Here is a 21,367-nt window from a genome sequence, read left to right as displayed (position 1 = left end):
ATAGTGACCCAAGCTGGGAATTGAACCAAGGTCCCTGGAGTTGAGGCAGCAGTGCTAAACTCTGTGCCGCCCAGATTGACTTTTGTCAGGTTGCAGTCTGACAGAAGCTGCATCCGACCCAGTATCTCCTCCCTACCCAGTACCTCCTCTCTCAGTTGCCATACTTGGGAGCACAAAGAGTGCATGTGACTCTGATCAAGTCCTCACCTAACATCCATCTTAAACGCAGACAACAAGCACTTCTCAGTGAAATAGGTCTAAGGGAGAGTGAGCAGGACCCTCCAGATCAGAAGGAATTCCCACAGGTGAGAAGTAGTACGCACTTCATGTTATGCCAGTTAACAACTTAAAAGCATGGGATGAACTCCTGGTGGGTTAGAAGGAGCAACACAGATAGAGGTGGCCAAAAGGTGTGTAGGCCCTGATATTTCCTAAGTTAGTATCTCAACATATTCTGTCAGGAAAGGTTTTGTTCTACTCGGTGATGTAGGATGCGAGCTGATTCCCATTTCCCGTTGGGTTAAGGATCCCTGATTTAGGGGTCCCCATAAGAACTGTGAAGGAGCAAAAAAGATTTGGATGTCCTTTACACAAATCATTAAAAAGTAAATTCATTGCTGCAAAAGGCAACAAGGCTACTGGAGTGCTGGCTTTAATCTCAAGGGGTTGGAAAACAAAGGAGGAAAAAGTCATGCTTCAGTTGGATAGAAAGTCGTTCAGCGCCCATCCAAAGTGCTGCTTCCAGCTTTGGCATCAAACATCAGAGAAGATATATTTACCTTGGGAGGGATAAAGTGCAGATTCACTGCATTTCAAAGGGTTAGGTTATGAGGGCTGGTTGCATGAACTTGTTTAGACAGTTGAGGATTGATTTGAATTGGATAGATCTAAACAAATAACTACCCCCCCCCCCTCTTCTGGGTGAATCTAGAACATGGTGCATCACCTTGAAATTATAGCCGGGCTGTTCAGTGTTAAAATCGTTAACATTAAGATCGTTGCGTAGGTGAAACCGCACAGAAACCAATCACTCTTCATGTCATCATTAATGCTGCACTTGGGCCTCCCTTAATCTTTTCTCCTCTAATGATATGAGCACTATTCCCTTCTCCCTCTTGTGTTTGTCTAACTTCCTGTAGTGGGTTCCACATTCTAGGGTAAAAAGGTTTCTCCATTTCCCTATTTGAATTTTGTTTTGATCTTTTATTGATTTGCTCTTCGCCACAATTGGAAACATTTTATCTGCATCTACTCTATTCAAAACCTTTTCACGTTTTTAAAGGCCCCTAGGTCACCCCTTTTCAAGAGAACAGAGACTAACCAATCCTGATGGGTATTCTTGTATTTCTGTTAATCATCTTTGTAACTTTTCCAGTGCCCTTATTTTTTTTTTAAACGATGACCAGAATTATGTGCAACACTCCAGGTGTGGTCTGACCGAAATTGTGCAAAACTTGTATTGAACTACCTTTTTATGTTTCAATTCTATCCCTCCAGGAATCAACTTGAAGCTTGGTTTGCCTTTTAATGCTTCACTAATTTGAGTAATGCCTTGAGTAGTGATTGATGTATTTGTACACCCAGGTCCCTTTGCTGTTCCACTTCAGTTATTATAATTTCTAAATAATATCCAACTTCCTTATTCTACTTGCCAAAATGTATTACCTTGCATTTTATTTATGTTGAAATTAATTTGCAATCACATGGCCATTCTGCAAGTTTAATATTTCTTCTTTGTTACAGTCCTCCTTGGTATTGACTATTCCTCAATTTGGTGGCATTGGCAATTTTAGAAGTTGTTTTGATTCAAGTCCAAATTATAAACAACAATGGTCTCAATACTGATCCTTGTAGAACACCACTTCCCACCTTCTGCTGCTCGGAGTATAACGACCATTTATTCATATTCTGCTTGCTGTCTTTAAGCGCTGATCCAGTATTCTCTGACCTTTTATTCGTTAATCTAATTTGTGGCATCTCACTGAAGGTTTTTGAAAATCTAGATAAATTACATCTGCTACATTACCCTCATTTATTCTCAGTTACCTCATTAAATAATTCAATAAGGTTGATCAAACAAGACTTCCTCTTTTTGAAATCCATGCTGACTTTTCGAGGAGTATTGTGTCCAATTCTGGGCACCACAACTTGGGCAAGATGTGAAAGTTTTAGAGAGGGTGCAGAAAAGATTGGAGACTTAATTTACTTGGATAGATTGGAGAATCTGGGCTTGATGCCCTTTAGAGAAGATAAGTTTGAAGGGAGATTTGAGGTGTCCAAAAACATGAGTCCAGTTGGAGTAGATTGAGAGAAACTGTTCCCGTATGAGGGAAAGAAACTTGCCATCCTTGCCTGGGCTGGTCTGCATGTGAATCCAGACCCACAGCAATGTGGTTTGCTCTTAACTGCCCTCTGGAAATGGCATAACAAGCTACTCGATTGTATCAAGCGGTTATAGAAAAGTCACATAAGAAAACCAGCTTTCACTTGGGCACAGGAAGCAACAAAGACAGACCCAGCCCAGTTGACCCTGCAGAATTGTCCACATAACATTGGGTCTTGTGCCAAACTAGAAGGAGCTGTGCCAAAGTCTACTCCGTCATACTCAATGGCAGCAATTATGATTCAAAGTCCCTGACTCATTCATCACTCCCTGTGATGTTAAGCTATGGCTGAAGATACTGGAAACAGCAATGGTGATGGGTCCTGACAACAACCCCAACTGTAGCCCTGAAGACATGTGCTCCAGAACTAGCTGCACACCTAGCCAAATGGTTCCAATACGGCTGCAAAACTGGCATAAACCTGCAGACGTGGATAACTGCCCAAGTGTGTCCTTTCCCCAAAAAAACAGAACTAATCCAATTTGGCCAGTTACTACATCAGTCTACTTTCTCTCATCAACTCCGTGATGGAAGGTGTCATTGACAGGGCCGTATGTGGCAGTTAGCAATAACCTGCTCAACAACACTCAGTTTGGGTTCTCCCAGACAACTTGACTCCTGACCTCATTTTGTCGGAAGGTGCACAAAAGAGGTCCGGTAAAAGTGACAATGCATGACATCAAGGCAGCATTTGACCGAGCGTTACATCAAAGAACCCTGGCAAAGCTGAAGTAATGGGAATCTGGAAAGCTTTCCATTGATTGGGGTCATACCTAGTAGAAAGGAAGATGGTTGTTGGAGGCCAATCATCTTGTGCCCCAAGACATTTCTGCAATCGACTAGGTCTTGCAAAGATAACAAAAAGACAAAACGAAAGGTTCTGTATTTTGGTGTGCGTAGCATTTATAACAAAGCGGACAAATTGGTTGCACACATTGAACTAAATGAATCTGATCTAATAGCCATTTATGGAGTTGTGGCAGCAGGATGACTAAGATTGGGTCCTGAATATATGACACTCGAGGAGAATTGGGAGCTAGGTAAAGGTAAGAGTGGCAGCATGGTTAATCCAGGATGACTTTTGTGCAATAGTTAAAGATTACATTGTTCAGGAGGTAAGGATGTAGAATCAGTTGGGATGATGATGAGGAATAGTAGGGTAAATAAGTCACTAGTGTGAGTGATCTTAAGGCCCTTAACAGTAACCACAATGCAGGACAAAGCATACACAAAGAAATATTGGGTGCTATGCTAAAGGGACCTAAATAATCTGGGTGATTTCAATTGACATCTAAACTGGAAAAAATCAGATTGGCAGTAGTGGTCTGGATGAGGAGTTCATTGAATGCTTTCAAAATAGTTTCTTTAGAGCATCACATTCTAGAACCAACCAGAGAGCAGGTTATTTCAGACTTGGTATTTTGTAATATGACAGGATTAAGGTGGCACAATGGTTAGCATTGCTGCCTCAGCACCTGGGTTTGGTTCCTGGCTTGGATCTCTGTCTGTGCGGAGCTTGCATGTTCTCCCCATGTCTGCATGGGTTTCCTCCCACAGTCCAAAAGCTGTGCTGGTTAGGTGCATTGGCCATGCTAAATTCTCCTTCAGTGTACCCGAACAGGCGCCAGAGTGTGGCGACTAGGGGATTTTCACAACTTCATTAGTGTAAATGCAAGCCTACTTGTGACACTAATAAATAAACTTTGTGGGATTAATTAATGACCTTAGAGCAATGGCATTGGCAGGTAGCAGTGGCCACAAGGTGATTGAATTCTACATCCAGTTTGAAAGGGAGAATGGTGAGTCTAAGACTAGTAACTTAAGGGCAACTGTGTGGGTATGAAAGCTGAGTTAGCTGGTGAACTGGTTACTAGGCTGGGAGATAGATCAATAGCAAAGCAGTGCCAGACATTTAAGAGCATATTTCAGAATACTCAGAATAAGTATGTTCCTACTATAAAGAAAAATTCTAAAGGGAGGACATACCATCCATGGTTAACTAAATAAGTTAGAGAAAGCATCTAATTTAAGGAAGAAGCATACAGCTGCTGCCTAAATGAGTGGCAGGTCAGATGATTGGTCATAATAGAATGCGAGAGAATGCCTAAAGGGTTAATCAGCAAAAATAAATTTGAGTACGAGAGGAAACTATTTAGAAATGTAAACGTGGATAGCAAGAGTTTCTACAGGTATCTAAAAAGAGTAAAGTGAGTGTTGGTCTTTGAGAGAATGGGGAGTTAATAGAAAATAAGCGAACGGTGGACGAAATGAACAGTTATTTTGCTTCTGTATTTACTATAGAGGATGCGCAAAATATTCCGGTAATATCTGTAAATCAAGACGTGGGAGGGAATGAGGAACTTGGTGGAATTACAAGGGAAACTGGCACTGAACAAACTGATGGCCCAGTGGCCTGGAAAGTCCTCGGGGTCCTGATGGACTTCATCATAGGGTCGTAAGATGGCAAATGAGGTGGTAGATGCGTTGATATTAATTTTCCAAAATTCCCTAGATTCTGTAAAGGTTCCATCAGACTGGAAAGTAGTAAATGTCATCTCTCATTCAGGAAGGAAGGCAAGTTGTTAAAATCTGAAATGCACTCCTGAGAAGGGGCCAGAGGCTGATTCAATGCTGGCTTTCCAAAGGGATTAGGATTAGTAATGAGGAACGCAGGTTTACGGGGAAAGATTGGGTGAGTGATGGTGGTGGCTGAATTGCTCTTGCAAAGTGGTAATATAGATATGTTAGACCATATGGGCCTCCTGGAACCATTCTGTGATTTTGATTATATTTATATTATTACCCCTTTAGTAGCTATTCTATTATTTCTCTCCCTCCAAGGTTGAGTTATCTATAGTCCCTGGTGATGTTCTCTCCTCCTCTTTAAACATCTGGTGTAAAGTTAGCTATCTGCAAGTCTTCTGAAACTATAGCTTTCTTTATGAATGATTTTAAAAATGTGTCATTATAATCCTTCCACTACCTTACACTGAGATTTTTAAAAAAGGTATGATGTAATCTGTCTGGACCTCGAGTCTTATCCTTCTAAAGTGTAATTATTTAATACCTCACTTTTTTATTTTAAATGCTGTTATTTCCATTTCTGATCTTATTATCTCGTGCCATGTCCACCTGTATTGTTTACCAAGGAGTTATTTAATATTTGGGTATTGCTGAAAAAGGAGCCATCCCATCAAAGCGCTTTGTCTTTCACTATTCGGGGCAGCTACACAAGATAAAGTAACAATAAAAGGAGCAACAGTTTATACTGCATGAGAAGCGAGTGCTGATTGGTAGAGGCAGCACCATGGAGAATGCAGCAGAGAACAGTTAACTGCCAAGCTTTGGTTTCAAATGCAAACCAGGCAGGCTGACTAGGATTGGTCACAACAATGCCTGGGGAATGAACCACAGAATGCTGTCACCAAACTTTTGGTTAATTGGGAAAGGTGTAATCTGTGGACATGCTCCTTCTGTCTACAAAGGTTAGGACCCTGTGTGGTTTCAAGCATGTATAAGTGAACCATGCTGTGAGCCTGACTGACCATCTTAAATTGGTTGTCAGTGTAATTCTTAGTAAAATCTGGATTGTTTAGCAAGTGCTGTCTAATCTCAGAATTTCATCTAATGTTGAATTGCTATGTTTTGAGTTTTGTAAGCACAGGTCAGTTGGGTATGGTCAGTACTTTGTTGCGACCAGCTGAAGGGGCACGCTGTTTGAAGTGACTCACCAGTTGTTGGGACGTACGGCCTGCATACCTAGCACTGGAATTACTCTGTGATAGGCAATGTGTCTTTTTGGTTTGAAGGCAGCATCCCATTAGTGAAGAATACCATTTGTGTTGCTACTGCATAGTACCAGCATGTAACGGCTAGCTTCACCTGATCACATTTTTGAGACACCTTACCCTTCCAGGATAATCGGAGGTAGACGGCACTTTTCGGGGATGGGATGGCAACCTTGGGCACGTGAGTTTGCGTAACACTGAGCAATGATCTGATCAGGGGAGCCATTATCCTGCAGGATAGCTTTGATGTGCCCTATTTCAGCATCAAGCTTGCAGTGTGAGCAAATGGCGCAGGTCCTATTTCCTGGGTTGCTGATGAGACCAATCTTCTAGTGCATGGATCTGCAGGAATCCCAATGTGTATATTGACCAGTGAAGGTTGGCTTGCAGTAGATAGAGTACATTGGCAGATTTCTCAATATTGAGCAAGGAGAACTCATTTGACTGATCCGTTTCAAAGTTGAATTTAAGCACAGGATGGAACCCATGAAGTTAATGTGGGAATTCTTTCTTGCAGCTGCAGATTCAAATATAGCAAACATATCATCAGGGTAAGTGCCATTCCATCAGGGTTGCATTTCTTGTGGAAATGGACAAAGGTGCTTGTGAGAGAGCGCTAGAGGGGATTCCATGGTATCGTTTAATTGAATTCAACAGCACGGATCAAAAACAACTGGCAGATCTGGCAGGTTTGTTTGACAAACCTACTGGAGACTTTTTTTGAGGATGTCACTCGCAAAATAGATGAGGGAGAACCAGTGAATTTGAGGAGAATGTTAAGATGCTTCAAGGTGGTTTAGACCATTTGAGTGAATGGGTAAATATGTGATAGAAGTGGATAAATGTGAAGTTATCCACTTTGGAAGAAAAAACAGAATAGCAGAGTATTATTTAAGATGGTGATAGATTGGGCAATGTTGACATGCAAAGGGACCTGGGTATTTTTTCTATGGCAGTCACTGAAAGCAAGCATGCAAGTGCAGCAAGCAGTTAAGAAAGCAAATGATATGCTGGCCTTTATTGCATGAGGACTTGTGTACAGGGGCAAGGGTGTCTTGCTACAGCTGCACAGGGCCTTGGCGAGACCCCATCTGGAGTATTGTGTGCAATTTTGGTCTCTCTGCCTGAGAGAATATACTTGCCATAGATGGAATGCAGTGAAGGTTCACCAGACTGATTCCTGGGATGGCAGCATTGTTGTATGAAGAGAGATTGGATGAATGAGACCTGAAGGATAAGAAGGGATTTCATTGAACCATATAAAATCCTTAACAGGGCTGGAGAGACTGGATGGGGTAGTCTAGAACAAGGGGTCACCGTCTCAGGATACAATACATTTAGGACTGAGATGAGGATAGAGGGTGCTGAGCCTATGGAATTCTCTACCACAGAAGGCTGTAGAGGCCAAGTTACTGAAAATATTTGGGGAAATATATTTCTAGCCTCTAAAGGTGTCAAGGGTTGTGGAGCGAGGTGAGGGAGTATGGCATTGAGGTAGAAGATCAGCCATGCTCATGTTGAAGGGCAGAGCAGGCTCTATTGGCTGCATGACCTCCTCCCATTTTCTGTATTTCCATGTCCCAAACAGCATGTCCCTTCAGCTGTTTGCAATAGACAAAGTACTGACTGTACCCAACAGTGCCTAACATTAGATGTACTTCCGCAATTAGACAACCACTTGTTACAAAATCCTGACTGTTCAAGAGTTACATTTATAACCAATTGCAGATTATCAGTTGGACACTCAGCATGATGGAAGCCATAAATATTCACACACCGCGGTGGTCCTGCACTTTGTGGACCGAAGGAGCATGTCCACATTATGCCATTTCCAACTAAAGAAAAGCTTTAGGGACTGTCATTCTCTTGTTCATTCCCCTTGGCAATGCCTTGACTGGAATCAACCCTGCCTGGGAAACAGAACTTTGGCGGTTAACAGTTGTTTGGTTGGTATATGGACTCAATCAGCATTCTTCTTGTGCAGTATAAATTGTTGTTCCCTTGATTATTGGTTTACAGTGCCCAAAATTCTGAGTGCAAGACAAAAAGCTTCGACAACAGGTGTTTTAAAAAAAAATCTGTGCTCAAGTTCTCTACTGCAAACAGCTGTATTTAACTTTTTTCTATTATTTCTCCTTCGTCACCTTCCTGCCCATCAACAAATAGCCTTATTCCCATTTTTTAAAATGTTCCTATAGCATATTTTACTAAGTGGCCTTGTGTTTTCCCCATAATTTAGTTTTACGGTTTCTCTTTGCCTTTTTTTTTGGAAAACTTCTCCTCTTCTAACCTCTTGCACTCTCCTTTGTCATGCTGTAGCCTGCTTTCCGTGTGCTTAGTGTATGTCTCTTTCGTTACACTCAACCCTTCAATGCTGATGTATAGTGTTCAGCTTGTTCTTTCTATAGCAGAATATGTTTTCCTGGGCATTGAACATGGTTTTGAATGTTTTCCGACTGTTGTTCTACATTTGTTTCCCAGTATTGTCTAGCTTATGTTCCTAAGTTCCATACTCAGCCCCTCTTGTCTCTATCCGCATTGATACTATTTCTGTCTAGCTGGGTAGCCACATCACTTCTTTCTGTCGCCATCATCTTAACATGTACAGTTACTCCACCTCCCTGTTTTCCCTCTCTCCATCTTTCCTAAATATGTTGTGCGCTTGAATGTTGAATTCCTGGTCCTGATTATTCTGTAGCCATGTCTCTCTAATCTCTACTGTGTCTGATTCTTTGCAGCATATTATTGCCTCCAGATACCCAGTTTTACAATGGGCACTGTGTGCGCTGCTATACATGCAACTTAAATTAGGAAGCGTGTTTTTTTTATTACTGGTATTAGAATTCTAAAACCTTCTCTGCCAAAAGATTGTGGGTTCTGGGTGAATTGGGAGCTCCCAAAACGGGGATTGATGGACTTGTTAGGCAAGGGGACCAGTTGGGTCACCGGATCTAGTCATGATCTAATGGAATGGCAGAACGGGCTCGAGGGCTAAATGGTCTAGTCCTGTTCCTATGTTTCATGTCCTGCTTCCTCATGTTGATTTGTGTTCAGAATCTTTGGACATGTGGGTTCCTGCATGTACTGCAGATGCGTAGATGTGGCTGGCTTCTCATCCCTGCTGAAAGCTTAGTTGGTTGACAAGTTTGTTCACGTGTGATATTGATGGAGATGACTGCCCATGACCAAGCCTTGAATTTAAACTGTGGGGGTGGGTGACGGATCGCCCACCTGTCATTACCTGTACCCCGTGCTGTGAAAGAACACTTGTTTTACAATGGCTTTTTCTTTAGGATTTTCCTCCATTAGTTGTGCCCACACTGACCAGCGTGGACCCTTCATAGGTATTGGGCCTATTGCAGACTTTCCATGTTCCCTTTTCCCTGATAGAGAAAGGCAGCCTCCCCTCAACCCCAATATAGAAGGTGCCATTGTGGTTTTTGTACAACAGCTCATGAAAGAATCAGATCATGGGCGGCACAGTGGTTAGCACTGCTGCCTCACAGCGCCAGGGACCAAGTTCAATTCCAGTCTCGGTGACTGTGCAAACTCCAAACAGACATTCGCCCAGTGTCTGTATGGACTTCCTCCGGGTTCCTCCCAACCAAAGATATGTGGGTTATGTTGATTGGCCATGCTCAATTGCCCTTCATGTCAGAGAGATTAGGGTAAATATGTGGGGTTATGGGGATAGGGCCTGGATGGGATTGTTGTCGGTGCAGCCTTGATGGGCCAAATGACCTCTTTCTGCACTATAGTGATTTTATGATTGAATTGCATATAAATGTGGTATATAGTCAGGGGAGAGTGGCTTTGAGTGTCTGTCGCTGGATGGATGTTTGGTTCCCCACAGCTCACCTACCAAATGTAAATGAGCACAGGCTTCAAAATGGCAGCAACTGCCAGAAGTCTCCCATATGAAAGTGTGTGATGGGTAGTCTTGCAATGGGGGCTCTGGCTTTTCTCCGTGTCAAATGAGTACTTTCTATCAGAGAAGTGGTACATCATCCCTGATGGGAAACAAGCTGTGGAGATGCTGGCGTTGGACTGGGGTGTAAACAGTAAGAAGTCTCTCAACACCAGGTTGAGTGGGAGATCTGTTCACAAACAGGTTTGTCAACAGATCTCCCACTCACCTGACGAAGGAGCAGCGCTCCGAAAGCTAGTGGCGTTTGCTACCAAATAAACCTGTTGGACTTTAACCTGGTGTTGTGAGACTTCTTACTATGGAACAAGCTGCCAGAGGCGGCAGTAGAGGCGGGTACACCTTTGTCTTTTAAAAAGCATTAAAACAGTTACATGGGGAAGATGGGTATAGAAGGATATGAGCCAATTGCGGGCAATTGGGACTAGCTTATGGGTTTTTTTTTTAAAAAAAGGGCGGCATGGACAAGTTGGGCCGAAGGGCCTGTTTCCATGCTGTAAACCTCTAATGACTCTATGATATCTTTGTATTGCAACGATGGGGAAACTGTTGGCAAGAGTCTGGTCCTGGCCTCAGACTAACTTGGTGCAGTAAATGAATCAATTGCTTTACCTGCCCAGCGTAAAACATATTTTTCTTTTAAGCTGCCAAGCTGAAGCTTCTCTAGAATGCTTTAAAACTTTTACAATCCAGTTCTAATTAAACAGAAAGTGAGCGACTGTGCTGCGCTTTAAAGAAATAATTCTGCAGGAGCTGGCTGAGGAATGGTCTGGCTGGCAGTACTTGGGGCCTCAAACTGAGTTCTAATTTGTCCCCCTTTTTTAAAAGAATTCAGTCCTGGCTGGTGGTGGTGGATGGGGGGAGGGAGGGAGTGTTTAACAGTCTCTCCCAGACACACAGTAACCTCCAGTCTGTGCCACAGATGCACCATCTGCACAGACCTTGTCTGAACTCACTTCCTCCTTAATTGCATCTTCTGTCGGTTCCTATTGTGTGGAATTAAAGAAAAGAATCTAAATTATTTACAGTGGAGCCTCGCTGTTCTGTCTTTCACCCTCTTTGCAGGCTATGATTCTTTGGTGGCTGAGAGATTATTATTTATGCCTGGTTTTGAAGGCTCAGAACTGGTGCTAGTGTGTTCTCTCGCACAGACATCGTGGGCTTCTGGGCTCCACGGCCAGTGGTACCAGTCACTGACCCGTTATTTGATTTGTGGACTCAGTGTTCTGGCTTCCTGCTGGGGATACTGAGCCTGTGAGGGGAACAGTGTCGAGCGGGGAGGAAAGTTTTGTAGAGAATGGTTTTCAGAAGTTTTTGTTGCTAAAGGTTGGAGACATTCACAGCTCGCCATGTCATTAGGGCCACGGGTGTGATCTGCAAATGCTGGCTGCACACCAAGATGGTCCCAGGATCAAACTCCCCAAAGGTAGGGGAGTCTAAAACCAGAGGGCATAGGTTTAAGGTGAGGGGGGAGAGATACAAAAGGGTCCAGAGGTGGTGAGTGTCTGGAATGAGCTGCCAGAGGCAGTAGTCGAGGCGGGTACAATTTTGTCTTTTAAAAAGCATTTAGACCGTTACATAGGTTAAGATGAATATAGAGGGACTTGGGGCAATTGGGACTAGCTTAGTGGTGAAAAACTGGGCGGCATGGACAAGTTGGGCAGAAGGGCCTGTTTCCATGCTGTAAACCTCTTAGAGTCCTTCTAACCCATCTCTCCCTGCCCATTTCCCAATTCCACCAATCATAAACTGCTTTGTGTTATTAGCTGATGTCAGCTGTGGTCTTGTGTCCCTGGGTAACGTTTAAAGTTTAAAAAAAAGTTTAACTATTAGTGTCACAAGTAGGCTTACATTAACACCAATAAAGTGACTGTGAAAATCCCTTAGTCGCGCCACACCGGTGCCTGTTCGGGTACACTGAATTCAACATGGCAAATGCAACGAACTCGCACGCCTTTTGGACTGTGGGAGGAAACCGGAGCACCTGGAGGAAACACGGAGAACGTGCAGTCTCTGCACAGACCCAAGCTGGGAATTGAACCACTGTTAACCACTGTGCCTATTGGGGAAAATGAAAACATCGCCAGTGTTTCTGCTCTTATCTAGCCAGCCTTTCCTTTTCTTTTAACTCCTTTAGAGATGTGAGCATCACTGGCAAGGGTAGCATCATCCTTAATTGCCTTTGAGAAGGTGGTGGTGAGCTGTTTCCTTAAGCTGCTGCAGCCCGTGTAGATGTAGGTACGTGCAGAGTGCTGTTAGGAAGGGAGCTCCATGGTTTTGACCCTGCAATTGTGAAGGAAGGGATATTCCAGGTTAGGATGGTATGTGATTTGGAGGGGAATTTCAATGCTGCACTTGTCTTTCTAGATGGTAGAATTAGCAGGTTTGGGAGACTTATAGGAGCCTTGCTGAGTTGTTGCAGTGAATCTTGTAGATGGTGCACAATGGCAGTAGTGGTGGAGGGGATAGGTGGGGTGCCAGTAAAGTGGGCTGCTTTGTCCTGGATGGTGCTGAGCTTCCTGAGTGTTAGAGCTGCACTCATCTAGGCAACTGGAGAGTGAGTATTCATCACACTCCTGACTTGTGCCTTGTAGATGGTGAACAGACTTTGGGGAGTCTGCAGTTACTCTCTGCAGAATTCCCAGCCACTGACCTGTTCCTGTTGCCACAGTATTTATATGGCTCGTCCAGTTCTGTTTTTGGTCAATGGTAATCTGCGAATTGTTGAATTCCTCCACCATTAGCAATTGTAATCCCATTGAACATTAACAGTCAGTGTCTGACACTTCTTCTGTGGCCCGATTATTACTTGCCACTTAACATTCCAAGCCTGAGTGGTGTGGGATGGACTGCGCTAGTATCTGAAAAGTTGTTCATGGTACTGAATACTTTGGGGATATGAATACCCTCGCCTCCAATTGAGGGAAGGTCATTGATGAAGCAGCTGAAGATAGTTGGGCTTCCACCACTCTGACCTCTGAACTCTTGCAGCGGAGCTGAGGTAATTGGTCTCCAGCAACCACAGCCACTTCCCTTTGTGCTAAGTATGATTCCAGTCAGTGGGAATCAAATGCTGCCTCGATATTGAGGGCAATCACAGTAGCCTTTTGAATGTGGCTCTTAAGCCATGTTTGGATGGTTTGAGTCCAAGTACATAGCCCCTAATACTGAATTATTATTATTAAAGGTAAAACCCATATGCTATGTGGTGCAGCATGTACAATCTGTTTCTACTCCATTTACCTGGTGTAAAGTTTATTTATTAGTGTCACAAGTAGGCTTACATTAACACTGCAATGAAGTTACCTGTTCGGGTACAGTGAGGGAGAATTTAGCATGGCCAATGCACCTAACCAGGGCGTCTTTTGAGTGTGGGAGGAAACCGGAGCATCCGGAGGAAACCCATGCAGACACGGGGAGAATATGCAGACTCCGCACAGAAGGTGACCCAAGCTGGGAATTGAACCCGGGTCCCTGGCGTTGTGAGACAGCGGTGCTAACTGCTGTGCCACTGTGCCGCCCACATGTATGGTGTAGAAAGGAGAACAGTGGACAGAAGGACCCTGGAGAAACCTTTCAGAAGCAGAGATCTCATGAGTTTAGAGTGGTGAAGATCAGAGAGATACTAGGCCTCCACAGCTGTTAAATTCCTTCCTATTGTGTGCACTGTGGTTTTTAAAAAAAAGTATACAAAGATATTTACACACGGAGTTTAAAAGGCTGTAAAGAGGTTCTTGGGCTGTGAGCCAGTTGTCCAGCAGATTCAGATGAGCTAGTTACAGAGCCACAGATACTGGTGAATAGTTTGAAGATTGAACCTCTGATAACCTACTAACTGACGGAAGATTGGCGAAGGGTGATGCAGCCAGTAAGCGGTTCTCTCGTGCTCTCGTGAATGATAGAATTTTATCGTGTAGAAATAGGCCATTCGGTCCATTGCCCTCTCTGCTGATTCCCTGTCAGAGGCTCTCCTCTTTAATCCCTTTCCCCATCCTCTTTTCCAAACATTTTCCCACTTCTTCCCTTTTGAAAGCTAGTCTGGATTCTATTCCTAACACTGTCTCTGGTGTTTCCATGACTTTATTTTTTTTTTTACAAGAAGTTTATTTATTTCATCAGAAATAGGCTTACATTAACACTGCAATGAAGTAACTGTGAAAATCCCCGAGTCGCCACACTCCAGGTACACCTGAGGGAGAATTTAGCGTGGCCAATGCACCTAACCAGCACGTATTTGGACTGTGGGAGGAAACCGGAGCACCTGGAGGAAACGCACGCAGACACGGAGAATGTGCAAATTCCACACAAAGTGAGCCAAGCCAGGAATCAAACCTGGGTCCCTGGCGCTGTGAGGCACAGTGCTAACCACTGTGTGTTTAAAAACAAATTCTCATTGGTAATGATCTTAAACTTGTGGCCTTTAATTCCTGGCTTACCGGCTAGTGGGAATAGTTTCTCCTCTTGTTTTTTTTGTTTTGCTCTCTGCTCTGACATGGCTTTGCCATTTGGTGTCTATTTCCCCATCTTACCCTCACGAGCTTTATCAGCTTGTATTTCTCTGTATTAAATTTGGTCAATAGATGTCAGATGGAAGTTGATAACCCAATCATGGCTCCCCACGCATCTTTGTGGTAACACTGTCTACCCATTCAGGAAGTTGTGGGTTCAACTTCCAATCCAGAGAATTTGGCACGTAGTCCAGGTTTTCATTCGGCTGCAGTGCTGAGGGAAGGCTGCACTGTCTGCAATGTTGGCTCTCTTAGATAGACAAAGATCCTGTGACACTATTTTGAGGAAGAATAGGTGAGTTCGCATGTCCAGACCTATATTTTCCTGCAACTGAAGCTAGTAAAAGGGAGTTGGGACACATGGCTGTTTCTGGGACATTTCTCTACTTCAAAACAGTGACTACATTTCTAAAGTATTTTGTTTGTATTTTTGCAGCACTTTGGGATGTCATAAAAGATACTTTGTAAAAGCAAGTTTTTCCCCCCCCCCCCCTGTACAGTGAGTCATGCTCTCTTTGTCTCCAAATTTTGATATGGTGCCCGCTAAACATATAAAGCGGGATTTTTACGACCGTGCTCATGCGGGATTGTAAAATCCTGCTCGAGGCCAATGGAGGAGGGGACGTAGATGGGATTAGGACAGTGGACTGGGATAGGTTGATTCGCCCACTTCTATAGAAATATGATCATTACTTTCCTGTCAACTGACCCTGGAGAACATCAACATTTATATCACTCCTGCTTAAAATGCACTGCTTTCTCAATTTTAACCAACTTCCTATCTGTGCTGCGACATTCCCTTTAATACCCCATGCATGAATTTTATCAATGAGCTTCCTACATGGCACCTTACCAAATACCTTTTCTGAAAATTCTCATGCACAGCATCCACTGCGTTCCTTTCAACAATACGCTCCCTTATTTAACTTGCCATGAGCTGTTCATATTTCCCATTTCTTTTCCTTCCTGCGTGAAATATTTTATACTTGTTCATAGTTTTTTGGGTGGGGGAGTGGAGTAATTCGGGCGGTTACGTTGTAGAGAAAGAAAAACCTTGCATTCCTATTGGTAAGCTAGATGGGCCGAATGGCTTCCCCCTCAGTATTGACCATAGTGAAATTTGACTTGCTTTTCTTTGCCCAGGGATGTTTTTTTTAATCGGACTCACTTCTGTATGTTCCTGGACCTCCCACTCTCTCCCCTTCCCCCACTCTGACAACCTCCGATGCAGCTGAATTTGGTACAATCTACAGACGGGATCAGTGTGTGGTGATCTTCTCGATCTAAGCTGTGCATGTAAATTGGAAACAGCCAGCCTTGGAATGAACAATGATTTGAAGCTGCGACTCATACGATCCTAGTTCATCTGCACTACTCTTTGCTTCAACCCTTTTCTCTTTCTCCCGCCCATCAGCCAGCCACTTCCTTTTACAACCTCTTTGCCCATACACTCTTTATCTACCTCCAGCATTTTCCTCCCTCATCCCTTTTCCCCTCTTTTGCCTCTTCCTCCTCCTTTTCGCTGTACTTCCTATTAGCTCTTCACTCAACTCCTGCACACTCGCTTTTCTACCTCCTCCTTTTTGCCTGCGATTCCCCTCCTGCTCCGCATGTCCCCTTTCCCTCTTCCCCTTGCGTTCGCCTTCCCTCCCTTTGTCCTCGACACACTTTCTCCTCTTCCTTTGCCCTCTTCCCTCCCTCCCTTTAATCCCCTTTCCTGCTTCCACCCTCTACCCCTCAATCTTCCTCATGCCCTGCACATCTTTCCCCCCCCCCCCCCCCCCCCCCCACTCCGTGCCGCATTACAGCAAAGTAAGAACTCCTGCCATGTTATTAATGCAAATTAGTCCAGTAGAAAACTGTAATGTTGCTGGAAGCTACATTCAAGCAATTAATGGAAACCCTGATACTAAGTCTCACAAATCGAGCCATTCAAATCCCGGCCTCCGCAGAGTTTGCTGATCTTGGCTGAGACCAAATGGGCAATAAGTTTGGCCTCCGTGCCTCTGGGCGAGGGGAAAGTAGGAAAACTATAGGCAGCTTTGATGCATCGTCAAACAGCTTGTCAACATTCATCATCTAGGCCGGGAATATCCCAAGTATTTTGTTTCTGATGCTCTGCTCAATGCTGCAGAGCCTCAGGGGGCCAGGCGTGAAGTTCAAATCACTGTGGCTATTAACTTGCATAATTCTTTAGTTACTGATGGTTCTGATTTAGGATTTATTCACCAATCAGCAGCTGTATGAGGAATGGCTCTTGCCAAAGCTCCAGTCACAGGAAATCCAAACAGGATAAACCAGAGTCAGGAATATTATCACAGAAATAGGGCTGTGTTTTTTGGGGGGAAGGATCACCGTATGTTTGCCTGGGCTTTGGAGGTTTTGTCATGTGACCTTCTGGCTCCAATCTTCCCATCTGCATGTTAATGCCATTGGTCACCTCTCCTTGAGACAATGTTTTTCCACTGGGAAGCAAACACCCTTAAAGATTGGATAATTCTTGACCATCAGTCAAGTAGCCTTTCTTTCCCCATCCCTGAGATTTTTATAACTAATAAACAAAAAGCATTCAAAGAAATGAAGACAAACCCTCTTTAATGGCACTTTGTCCTGCCTCCTGCGTTACTGTCTGGAAGATTAGTTTTTAATTCCTTGAAGTTTTGGCAGGATCTGGGAGGGTTGGAAGTTTTTGGTTTTGACACTAATGGTGTCTGCAGAGGCCAAAGTGATTAACTACAAAAGGGAATGGTTGTAACACTGGAACTGTTGGATGTGGGTAGAGACTACAATGATTAAACACTCCACAGGATACAATTTTTCCAGTGCTGTTTGGGGCAGACTCACAAGGGGAAGTTTGAGGAAAACAGCAGTCAGGATTGAGTACTGGAGATACAAGGATGGATAAGTACTGTGGAGCCTTTTTCCATTCCCTTTGGGATGAGGCAGTATTTAGGCAACCCTTTGCCTCCAGAGATTAAGTATGTGAGTGAAGTCTATGATCAAACACCATATGGATAGGATAAATAGCTTAGAAACTGGTCACTTGGCTTGACAAGTCCATAGTCTTTATAGAACGATGTTCCACTTTATGCTCAATTTTCTTCATCTAAATCTACCATCATCTATTCCATTCTTCCCCGTGCTTGTCTAGTTTCCCCTCAAATGCATTGATATTATTCGCTGCACTCACTCTGCGGTAACGAGTTCCACTTTTTGGGTAAAGAAGTTTCTTCTCAATTCCCTATTGGATTTCTTGGTGACTATCTAATATTGGTGGCCTCTCGTTATGCTCTTCCCCACAGCCGAAATGTGTTCTCTATATTCGCCCTGTAAAATTGTGAAAAGTTTTGATGGATCATTACTGGGTCACCCCTGCGCTGTTTTTTTTCTCCTAAGATAGATCCAGCCTGTCAAACATTTCTTTGTATATCCATTCTTATTTTTATGGCTTTTCTAACCTGTGACACTTCCTTTAGTACTTGGTGTATTTGTAGGCTGAGATCCCTTTGTTCCTCTACCCCACATAGACTTGCACCTTCGCAGTAGTAAGTGACTTCCCTATTCTCTCTACCAAGAAAACTATCTCGTTTTTCTGTGAATTTCATTTGGCAATTGTTTGCCCATTCTGCAAGTCTCTTGATGTCTTCTCGTACTTTGCAGTCCTCCTATTCCCCAATTTGGTGTCATCTGCAAATTTAGCAATTGTTTTTGATTCCAAAATCCGAATTCTTAATATAAGTTATGAACAGCAGTCCTCGGCCACTCTGAATAACTACCCTTTACTCCCACTCTCTGCTTGTGGTCTTAAAACCAGCTAACAAATTATTCTGCCAATTTTGACCCCTGACTCCCCGTTCTCTGATCTTATTCGTTATCTATTATGGAACATCTTATCTAAGGAATTTTGAAAATCTAGATAAATTACATCTAATGCGCTACCATAGTTCTTTTTTGTTACCTTCTCAAATTTAATAAGGTTGATCAAATACTATTTTCACTTGTGAAATTCATGCTGATTATTTGTTGTTACATTTTTATTTTATAAAATGTTCTTCTATTCTCTCCTTTTTGGTAGGGATTCCATTATTTTTCATACCACTCGTAGACTGACTGGTCTATAATTTCCTGGGTATGTTCTGTTTCCCTTCTTGTGTTAGCTATCTCTGTACACCGAGAACTGTTTCCCTAATGAATTATTAAGTGCGAGTGGTAATGTCCCTATCTCATCCCGAGGATTCTTTTAAAATACATGAATGTGATCCATCCAGACCGAAGACTTTTTGAGTTTTAGTTTATTCAATACATCCCTCTTTTTACATTTAAATGGACTTGTATCATTGCTCACCTCATCATTCAATATCCTTTGTACCTGGTTAATAGCAAAATGAAATAGTTGTTTCATGTTTCTGCCAACACTATCTGTGGTAAAATTCTGTCTGTCGATTTAATGGGCCTATTTCCATTACAGCCGTCCTCTTTTATTGATGTGCTTGTAAAATATTTTGCTCTTTTTTGCATTCCTTGCTAATTTAATTTCACTGTTCCTCTTTTTCCTTTCAAAAAGTATTTTTTTCCTTTTCTCCTAATCTCTTTGTATGTCTTCTTATCATGCAGTCCTTTGCTGTCTATGTACTTGATGTCTGCCTCTTTCCTAACACTCAATTGTTCCATTTTATGTCTTTATTTGTTCATGGACTCACTAGTGTTTAGTTTGTTCTTTCCTTTCAGCGGGATATACTTTTCCTGCACCCTGAACATTTCCCATTGTTCTACGTGAAATGTAGATGAAAGGGTTGACGTATGAGGGAGAGATTAAGCAGTTTGGGCTTATATTCGCTGGAGTTTAGAAGGATGAGAGGGGATCTGATCGAAGTATTTTAAAAGGGATTAATAAAGTAAACGTAGACCAAATGTTTCCCCTCATGGGGCAATCTAGAACAAGAGGTCACGGGTATGGGTTGAGAGGGTGGTGAATTTTTGGAGTTCCCTGCCCAATGGCGTCTGAATCATTGGTTTCAAAAAGGAGCTAGACATATTTCTAATAAAAAAAGGGATATGCGGAACAGGTAGGAAGGTGGATTTGAGACCAGGGAGAGATCAGCCATAATCTGATTGAATGGCGGAGCAGGCTCGAAGGGTTGAATTTGCCTACTTCTCCTAATTGCTGTGTTCCTATGTCTACATTGTCTCTGTGCTGTATCAACAAACAATGGGAGGAGATTAACAATAGAGTTCATGATGGGAGTGTCTGTCAGATGAATGAGAATAGACCTTCTCTTGTCATGTTCTGTTCCTCTACCCCATTCTGAATGTGTGTAGTGTTCTGCGCTCAACCAACCTTCTGAGAGTGTCTTGGTTCATTTCTATGCCAATTTTTCTCCTCAGTTGTCTCTCTCTCGGGTATCTTCCTACTATGGCCATTTTTTGTGTGAGCAGAATGTTTAACCATTGAGGGTGTTGTGTCCTTTACTTAATACTCATTGGCACTACCACCTCATAATGCTGATCATGGGAACTGGAGCAGGTTCTTCATTGCTTGAACCCAGGACTTGCTTGCACCTGGCTATTGTGATGTTCTGAAGAATGGGTGTGATGCCCTCCATTGCTGAATGCCTGCATTCACTGTCAAGACTCACGTATGAAGGATAACTCCTTGGGTGTAGATCTGTAATCTTGGTACCCATTAGCATCCTCGGGAGGATGGTCTGGAAGCTTCCCCTTTGCCCTTGCTGGACCGTCTCGCATAATCTTCCCTTCTTGATCCCCAGGTGCTGGCGGAAGACCTCTGTCCCAGTGGCCGATTTACATTGCAGAAAGAGTGCTGTGACCTCTGCCCTGTTGGTCATGGGGTCATTAAAGAGTGCAAGACCAACAATACTCAATGTCAGCCTTGTGAGAATGGTAAGTGTCTGGAGCAGGTCTGTAATCTCTCAAGGTAGCATACAACTCCTATCTTCAAACCCTGCCTCCCCAGAGATTTCATCTCAAGCTCTGAATGTTTGATTCCTTGCATTCATCTTGCTTCCACCACCCCCCCCCCCCCCCCCCCCCCCGCCCCATGTTGAAATCATCTTGTACTCTTCTGTTCTGAGTCAGCTGTGGCTGTGGTGGCATAATCCCATCTGAATCTGAAGATAGTTGGCTCAAGCCCCACAGTAGAGTCTTGAGCATATTATCTGGATTGACATACTGCTTGCACTGTTGGAGTTGTTGTCCTTTGGGTGAGAGGTCACATCTGCCCCCCACAGGTGGCTACAAGTAATGCAGTAACACTAATGCCCTTTTTAGGGAAGGAAATCTGCCATCCTTACCTGGGTCTGGCCTAGTTAAGACTCCAGAGCCACAACAATGTGGGTTGACTCACAACTGTCCTCTAATGGCTGAGCAAGCCACTCGGTTGTACCAATCGCCACAATGTCTCGAGGGCAACTAGGGATGGGCAATAAATGCTGTAAGAAGTCTCACAACACCAGGTTAAAGTCCAACAGGTTTATTTGGTAGCAAATACCATAAGCTTTCGGAGCTTGCTGCTCCTTCGTCAGATGGAGTGGTCTCTGTTCTCCAACAGTGCACAGACACAGAAATCAAATTACAGAATACTAATTAGAATGCAAATCTCTACAGCCAGCCAGGCCTTAAAAGGTACAGATAATGTGGTTGGAGGGAACATTAAACACAGGTTAAAGAGATGTGTATTGTCTCCAGACAGAACAGCTGGTGAGATTATGCAAGACCAGGGGCAAGCTGTGGGGGTTACTGATA

General features: G+C 43.4%; 1 protein-coding gene across 1 annotated transcript in view; it reads left to right on the top strand.

The window, feature by feature from the left end:
• Nucleotides 1-21,367, top strand: part of LOC144495649 (tumor necrosis factor receptor superfamily member 16-like) — a 35,771-nt gene that overhangs the window by 6,518 nt on the left and 7,886 nt on the right. Inside the window, exon 3 of the mRNA XM_078215907.1 lies at nucleotides 20,374-20,506. Coding sequence (XP_078072033.1) covers nucleotides 20,374-20,506 — 133 coding nt within the window. The remainder of the gene's footprint in view (nucleotides 1-20,373; nucleotides 20,507-21,367) is intronic.

The sequence above is a fragment of the Mustelus asterias genome, chromosome 7 (genome assembly GCF_964213995.1).
Source record: "Mustelus asterias chromosome 7, sMusAst1.hap1.1, whole genome shotgun sequence".
In the NCBI taxonomy this organism is placed as follows: Eukaryota; Metazoa; Chordata; class Chondrichthyes; order Carcharhiniformes; family Triakidae; genus Mustelus; species Mustelus asterias.
The sequence above is the reverse complement of the archived record's forward strand: the minus strand, read 5'-3'. Positions and strand labels throughout refer to the sequence as shown.